The sequence below is a fragment of the Metopolophium dirhodum genome, chromosome 1, assembly GCF_019925205.1.
Source record: "Metopolophium dirhodum isolate CAU chromosome 1, ASM1992520v1, whole genome shotgun sequence".
NCBI lineage: Eukaryota > Metazoa > Arthropoda > Insecta > Hemiptera > Aphididae > Metopolophium > Metopolophium dirhodum.
This window is the reverse complement of record NC_083560.1, coordinates 116,545,308-116,554,665: the sequence shown is the minus strand read 5'-3', so window position 1 is coordinate 116,554,665 and position 9,358 is coordinate 116,545,308. Positions and strand designations below refer to the sequence as shown.

At 30.1% G+C, this 9,358-nt stretch overlaps 1 protein-coding gene across 7 annotated transcripts in view; it reads right to left on the bottom strand.

The window, feature by feature from the left end:
* Window positions 1-2,327: 2,327 nt before the first annotated feature.
* Window positions 2,328-9,358, bottom strand: part of LOC132936755 (trehalase-like) — a 131,234-nt gene continuing 124,203 nt past the window's right edge. For all 7 annotated transcript variants that reach the window (XM_061003515.1, XM_061003514.1, XM_061003517.1 and 4 more), the window contains one exon: window positions 2,328-7,680. In XM_061003515.1, the coding sequence (XP_060859498.1) occupies window positions 7,575-7,680 (106 nt within the window). In that variant the 3' untranslated portion in view covers window positions 2,328-7,574. The remainder of the gene's footprint in view (window positions 7,681-9,358) is intronic.

The window sequence follows — 9,358 nt, the reverse complement described above, 5'->3', positions numbered from 1 at the left end:
GTTTTTCTTATAAAAGTACTATTAAATTATTATATTTAACTATTCATATTTTTCTTATATAAGTAAATAATATTATTATAATTTATAATCATAGTAACATAATTGATATATCTTATACTATTACAAATACTAAAACTGAATGTATAATATTTTTTTTAAATTGTAATTAAATAGGTGACTGATAGTTGCATTAATAACGTTAGTTTGGAGAATGAAACTTTTGGTATTGGAAGTAAAAATAATGCAAATATTGGCTTGAATGTAATTGAATCTATTGATCATCAAAAAAGTGTTAAAAATGAAGTTGTACCTAGTAAGTTTTTTTATTAATTTTGGAAACAATTTTAGTTAACATACAAAGGCACAAAGACAAAAATAATAATAATTAAAATTCTGTGGCTCGGGTCTAAAATGGTCAATCTCACTTTTTGCAATTTTCGACAATAAAGGATTTATAATATTTTCAATTAAAAATATTTGTTAAAATATTATATTACAATTTAATAATTTGAGCATTTGGCTCATTATTACTTATTAGATACCTATAACCTATGTGTCTTTGTGTCTATTGCAGTTTGTAAATTATCAAACTGATCACTGTGTAATTTTTTTAATTTTGGCCCTCTAGATATATTCAAAAAACCTAAAATTACACAACTTAATCAATTTTTTAAATATCATCCTCAAAAACCAAAATTAAATGAAGAAACTCCATTTAATTTTCAAAAAGCTTTCTTTAGAAGTAATGGATCTGAATGAAAATGGTTAACCTACAATAAAAATCCAAAACAATTATTCTGCTATCTGTGTCTTGCATTTTCTTCAGAAAGTAATAATTTTACTAAAGGTTTAGATGTATGGAGTCATACTTTTATTCGAACTGATGAACATGATAAAAGCACAGTACATAAAAATTGTGTATCAGCTTTTTTTTCTCTCCATTCAAATAAATATGATATTGGTTCACTTCTTTTCTGTGAAACTAAGAAAGAGATAAAAAAAAAAATGCGAAATTGTTACAAGAGTAATTGAAGCTGTTAAACTTATAGGAAAACGTGGACTGAGTTATAGGGGAAATCAATTTGAAGCAGCATACACATTAGCTAATCCATTTTTTGACCACGGAAATTTTTTAGAAATCATATTGTTTTTAGCAAAATATGATTTTCAAATGAAAGATCACTTGGAAACCGCAATAAAGAAGAGCTGTAAAGCCCACGAAAGTGGTAGTAAAGGAAGAGGATCTTCAGTATGGTACACTTGCCAGTCGCCCCCAATCTCCCAACAAATAGTGGGCCGGTAAAAAAGTATTTTCCCGGGCTGATCCGAAATTCCAATCCGTCCCTGGATGCATGGCATGATCTATTTTGTCATGGTAAGATGTATATGTTCGTATATTTAAATAATTTGTTATACCTATGGCTACCGCTATTATAGTCGCACCACAACCACCAGCACCCACGAGCCGCCACTGGTTCAAGGTATATTCATATTCAAAAATACATTTTGAAATATACCAGTTTAATTTATTTTGAAATGTATAACAAGTAATAACTAATAAGTAAAGTGACAGTTTCGTAATATTTTCATATTTTCATACTTTTATAAACATTGTAAATGTGGTTCAATTTCTGTTTTGTAATTCTGGATGTGGTATTACTATTTTTAGTTCCAAATGAATTTTGGATCTCCCACTTTATATTTATTTGTATGTAGGGCACTATAGGGCATAATATACCTAATGGTATTCATGTAACTGTAAAAGTATTACCAAAGTATACTTTTTAAAAGTATTCAAGTAGGTACAGATAGAGAGCCTTTATATATTATCTTGGCTATCTAGGTATAGATACAGATATTTTTTATTTTATTTTTTAAAGTAACTAAAATATGTATTGGTACTCGGTAAAAAATGTATTCTAGTAAAAATACAAATACTTTAAAAAAACTATTTATACATAGGTACTTTTAAATACTTTCAAAATTGTTATAAATATTAACAGAACCTATTTTCATGTTATAACAGACATTTATAAGACTATACCTATAGTTACCTAGTTACCATATTCTGGCCTTTACTTTATAGGACAAAATATATTGGACTAAAATAGCATAGGACTAACATTTTTGCACTAAATATTATCACTTATCAGGACCTTATGAATTGGACAAAAATTCTGCAACAGTTACATTTGGATGTACCTAATTGTTCCAAAAAATAAAGAATTATACAACAAACCGAAGAATGAAAATATTAATGAGTTGGTAAATTGGTATCTAGCTAATAAACTAATAACTACAACAACTATAATGAGAACAATGAAATATTAAATTTTTTAAACTTTATTTTTATAAACAGCCACTAGACTTACGGTGAGGTACACCGGCTTATAATAATAGTAATTATAATACTATATATAAATCGTAATAATAATAATAAGTAATAACACTGTTGGCCTACCCGTCACGGCGTTTGTCAACACAATTAATATTATATATTTTAGGAATACATTAAATTTTTTCTAAAGACTCGGCCGGCCGATTACATATCGAGAGGGTAGACAACACATTACATCATTGCACTCGAGAACCTTACAAAAATCAACAAAACAAATTAACAATATATGTGCATAATATAATTATATAGCACACGTTTCTGTATCTATACAAACACGCAATTGACATTATACATTTATACACAATAAAGTACTGCCGATACGGTCATCGGGTCATCACGTTATAGGTAACGATTCACAAAATCACGTGTTAAAAATATAATATTATATTATTACAATTTACAAGAAACAGCGCGGTTCCTAATATTATATACCCTATATACAGGTATATATGCGGTCCTAATTATCTATCAGTCGTAATATACCTATCGTAAGAATTTAAGGAAAAGAGAAAAAATTCGCAAACGTCACAGCTATAATAATAATATATTATAATCATAACCATTATAGTATTAACTATAGGTATGTACATGCAATGTAAAAAGATTGTCTTACGAAAAAAAGTTATACAGCTACAACAGTAATACACAATATTTTATGTATCAAAATAATTTGTAAAGCGCATTATTACAAACAAAAAATATACCATATAAATGTATATATATATATATGTTTTATAGTTTATATTGTGTACGATATATTTCTGAGAGAATATAAGATTAGAGTAAAAATAATAACTTCGAAATGTCCTACCGTGGTCGAGCACGTGATATAGGTATATTATTATAGTTAAATTCTGTTTATTATAATAGGTAATAATATATAAACATGTTTTTTGTGCCTACGCGATAATTGCAGTTATTACAGTCACGTACTCACGCGACTATTATTATATTTTAGATAGTAAACATTCGCTATATATGCGTCCGAGTATATTATGATTTTTGTGTAGATATACATAGTTTCATACAATTTTCAAACATTAAAATACTGTTGAATAGCCTAACAATGGCGGATGTGGGCTTTAAAGTTATAATGTAGACTAATGTTAACTTTCGAACTTTAGCTGCTTTTATAGTATTTAAGAGTGGGGATTAAAATAGTCCCCCTTGTCAACACTTATTTATTCTATTACAGGGGGGGGGGGGGTCAAACAAGGGCTCCATTTGGGGGTGGTAAGGTGTACATTTCAGCACAGTTTTTATTTGCCTGTCTTACATTTTACAAACGACTATAGGCGTTTCAAGTCTTGGGCAACAAACATTTTTACCGGCCTATTTTTTTAGTACAATTAATAACCTATATATGACCTGAAGGACAGCGGAAATTAATTTAATATCATAGTGTCCCTACCCACTGGATCGTTATGATGGGACATGGGAAACCATAGATATTTTTAATTTCCAATCAATTATATTAGATATACGCCATATAAGTCTTTAATAAATGTTAATAATAATAATATTATAGTGTGGTCTATGTTAAAGATAGAGCTATATAAACATAGAGAAACATAGAAAATATTAGTAATTGAATTAGCTTCGTAATTCAATACACTTTATGGATAACTATAACTTATTTTCTATTGAGTATTATACGGTGGCCTAGCTTGGACAGTTGGGCCTGTTCGGCCCTTACAAATCTTATCAAACCGTTTTGGGGCAGCTAGAGCACACGAATATTTCCAACCTTCCAGATAATATATTGTTTTTGTTTTGTTAGCATAATAAAATTAACAATAATAATGATTGACTACCGCCAGGAGAAATGGAGAATACTCGATTACCGCTATAACATATATTGTTTAAAATGCTTGAATATGAAATGTAAATTTATCTCTATTCATTACTAATTCTAATTGATAAAAAAGCAGACGTATTAGTTAGAAAATTGATCAGTTTTGACATTAGAAGCGCATTTCAATAATATTTTTTATTAAAAACGTATTAATTGGTTATAATTATTGATTTTATATTTTCAAAGATTGAATCGTGCATTTTTATTAAACTATTTGAAAAATATATATATTTAAAAAAATAAAAACTGTATAACAGTAAACTTTACAAATACATTTTAGTTGCCAAAGTAAAATATACGTAAATATTTTTATACTTATATTACGCTTATCGAAATTATTTTGATCATTAACTTTCTCAATATAATTATTACTATATTTACTATTAGGAATGATTATAATATATATATTATATACCTATTCTAGGATTGACGGTATTTCAAATTTTGATTCCGGTATTTGGTATTTGTTTACTACCGGTATTTACGGTATTACCGGTTATGCGGTATTTTCGGTAATTATCGAAAATACCGTAGGTACGATTCGTGCTTCGGTAATTATCAAAAATACCATAACATCGGTAAGTTTATAAGTGTTTCCAAGTTTCCAACCTAGGATAGGGCTATTAAATATTATATTGTGTCATTACGATTATATAAAAGCAATGATTAATAAATGTAGGTATACGGTATTTTTGGCAACAACGGTAATTATCGATTCGCGGTATACCGTGGTATTCTAAAATACCGAAAATACTGGATATCGGTATTTTTTAGAAACCAGTAATTACCGGTAAATACCGAAAATACCACCAGCCCTAACCTATTCCTACTCGAGATAAAATAAGCATATTGTATACGAATATAATTTATTGAACTACATTATTATTATTATTTTTATTATTGTATTAAGAATACCCAAAAGAAAATGAATTATAATAACCTAGATAATTTTTGCTTTAGTTGGTAAGATAATTGCCTAATCACGACTTATGGATGATCGGTTTGCAGCTAAATCCGAAACGGTTATTATTATTACGGTAACACGGTATACATTTCCCGGTATACCTATAGTATAATATATTATAACTATTTAATAGAGACATACCAATATTGAAAACGACGATATTTCGTCTGCGGTGATAGTAGTTAATGGTAATAAAATTAATCAAGTTACCAAGGCTGGGCATTAACGAGATAAAAAGTTAATTTTATTTTAACTTTTTAACTTAACTAGTTACTTTTGGCTTTTCATTAACTTAACTGTTAACTTACTAAATTTATTTTTAATTAACATAAAATTAACGAATTAATTTTTCATTTTAAGAAGTAAGTTAAGTTCATTTATTTTGTTTTTAATTTTATTATATTTCATAATTTTAGTCTATTTCGTTTTCATGTCAAAAAATATTTACCGTGAGTTGTTTAAAAAGTTAAAAATGTATATCATTCGAATCTAACTTCTATAAAAATACTGTATAAAGTATAAACACTATAGTAGTATAGTCTATAATTTAATTTTGGGTTGGAAAAAATTAAGTACGCTAGCGTTGTATAAACAAATTAACTTTTTTTCAAATTAATAAAAAGTTAACGAAAAGCGTGTATTAACTTTTAACTTAACTGAGTTAACCTATAGTTAAATTAACTTTTAACTTTTTGTTATTGGTGCATATTAACTTAACTTAACTGAGTTAATTATTAAAAAATAATTAAAAATCATTAACTTGCTCAGCCTTGCATTTTACGACACAGCATCATCGTTATTGTTACTCGATTTACCTAATATTTTCACAATTAAAGTGTTCGCGGAAACCTCTTATTAATTGTATAAGAAAAATAGAGTGTTCAAATAAAAAATAATATATTTATGTCCAACTAACTTGGATATCTAATGGGGGTTGTTTCCTTACAATGCACTATTTTAAGTTATGTACATAATAAATATATTTATTTATTTAAATGTATTACACCAACGATCAGATCTATAAATAGGCTACATCACATACCTACCTATATTTCCAACATTAAATCACGTGTAGGCATTTGAATATGATTAATTTTTTTCGTGTTATAAACTATAACAATAAAACATTATTGTTGATCGGTCGTATAATACCTACGTAGATCTATATTCTACAAAAGAAATCTTCAAACGACATTAAACTCGATAGTTTTTATAAATAATAGGAAAACGCACGTTTGCGTGGAAAATGTTTAGTAAATAAAACCGAAATACCTATGACCTATCTAATATTATTACAGCGCAGGTTGTCCGACAGAATGTTCACTGTCGTCGCTTTCGGTTTGAGTCAACGACGAACAGTCGGAAAAATCCAAAATTTTACTCACGTCATTACCGAACAAATCAGTATATTATATACAAGGCAATAGTTATATTCGTGAGATACTCACATCGCAAGTCTGGAAATTTTTTAAACGTTTTTAAATAAATCACAAATCGCACGTTTGAAATACAAGCGCAATCAAAAAAATATATACCTAACCTCGTGGGCTTAAATATTCACCTATCTGATGCATATTATACGAATATTATGTACAATCGTATATTATAATATTAGCGATTATGTTATATTGGAGGTATAACAGAACGCGAAACGGACACGTGGCATTGTGGCAATCGTATTCAGGTGAATTCTGTCGAATAATGTTCGACATCGGTCCGAGTCTAAGTGGTGCGCGTTGCGTTTTGAAAATATAAAAAAAAAATCGACGATAAACATATTTCGTACATTCAGACCACGAGAATACTTTCAAACTATATTATATTATACACGAACGTCGTCATATCTACATTTATAATATGACTCGTGTCGTGTCCGTCGACCTTAATATATATTTTGTATGTTCTAACACAACGTTATCGTTAATAATAGTCCTACTACTTCACTACTACTAATAATAAATTAATAATGATAATATTAATACTAATAATAATAATAATATAACAACATCAAAAATACGTCGACCGGACGCCAAATACTACGGCGTACTGTAATTAACATAGGTACGTGGTTGTATTATAATAATACAATAATATCATCGCAACCTGCATCCTGGAGCCTGCCACAAGTGGTCTGTGATATTTGGATCATTTTGTATACAGGGTGTATTTGGGGGATGGGTAGCGGCGAAGTGGGTACGTGGCGTACGGGGTTGACGGAGGACGGGGACGATAATATCATATTATATAATATTATATTATTATGGAGGCGGGCAGGCGCCTGACGACTCCGTCGAGGAGTGGCTGCAGTGAATAGACGAAGAACGGACGACGGACGGTGTGGTAGGTCGTCAGCGTTTTTAGTCGCTCGTCAGGTCTTTGAGCTCCGTGTAGCCGCCGCACATTTTCTTGCACAGGGCTCGGTCGGACGCGTAAAGCTGGTACCGCTTCTTGTACACGGCGAACCTGAAAGATATAGACAAAAATACAAATTACCCATCGAGTATAATATTACACTCGTAATACATGTATTATAAGATTATTATTATTATTATTATTATTTTATGCATATTATGTGTATCACCGCACAGATTTTTCGATTATTTGCTTAGGTTTTATCGACGAGTGAATTTGATTGTGGCACATTATTCTCTTTGTATCATAAATCATTGAATAAAGAGTGGTTTTAACATTAATTTATTATGAATATTTTAGTTTATCGAAGAGTAGACCACCATAATATATTATAAATTATAATGTCACGATGTACCACTAGCTATTTTACTCCACTCCTATTTTCGTCGATATTTTTATAGCATATGTATATTAAATACTACGAACAAAAAATTCAAATTCTCAAAAAGATAAAACCTTCGCAGACAATTATTGCTGTCCGTGAAGTCGAACGATAGTCACCATAAAATGGTCAGGGATATATTATATATAACGATATGGCTCGGGTTTGTCTGGTTATCAATAAGTCGCAGTTGGTATTCTATGTATGCGAGGACGTGTATAATATTATTTTTGATAAAAAAAAAAACCCCCCACTGATACCACACTGATACCCCTGTAAAATATCACTAACGATTTGGGATTTTAACTATAGAGTCTCCCGAATTTTCCGATGATAACTAACAAACTAAGATTTAAAAATGATTATAGTAACATAAATTTTGGCTGCAAATAACAGTGAACAAAACACTTGGGAGTTTAAACGGCTACTATACACGTGGATAAGTAATAACAAGTATGACGAATGCTTTTTTATTTTGAAACTAATACTATCACAGCGTGAAATGCGCGACAGATAGAGATGAACGTATAAGTCCGTCAAGCCCCCTCCTTTTTTAGTTGTGTGGGATCGAAACCCGCTGGCATTGATGTTAAAAATGTTAGCCCCCCTGAAATTTTAATGGATTTCCACCTACTATATAGAACGGTGTATATAGTATATATATGTGGTGTAAAGTGATAATCGAATCGACTTGAGTGAATGCCACAAGAAAGTTCGAACTTTTTGTCTCTCCGGTTATTTTGAAAATAAAAACGTTCGTGAACAGATGGATAGTATTATATAAAGGTTTCTAGAGTGAAGATTTTATTCTCTGAGAATTACTCGAAAAAAAATCCTTTCAATGATCGCGTTATGTATGCTTCTCTCTACATAACAATATATTATATTATAATCGTTCAAGTCGTTTGGGACCAAAAAATCAACTAAAGCGAGAATGCGTGAAATGCACAGATATAACAAATCTTGGAGTGGCTATCATCTTTTATACGTAAGTATACTAATTAGTGCTGCCGGGTAGGACTTATTACCCTAGCCCCGTACGTACAACGATGTGTTTTTATACAGTTTCGCCACTATTATTGGAGTGAACCCATAATGTTTTGTTTTCGACAGGTCATGCGTCCTTGCGGGGTCAGTGGGTCGGTGGCGCTGTACTTAAAGCTGCAAGACGTAATCTTCGCCCAGAAAGTTGTTTATAGGGCTGTTATTGGTGTCGAGTAGTTTCTCTATATAACGTTGTTAGACCCCTCCCCCCACAGGCCACAGAAAAATCGCAGTAATATTTTATTTTAGGCAGTCTAACATGTGGACTGTACAAAACGCTCTGATTTAATCATAGACGACAAT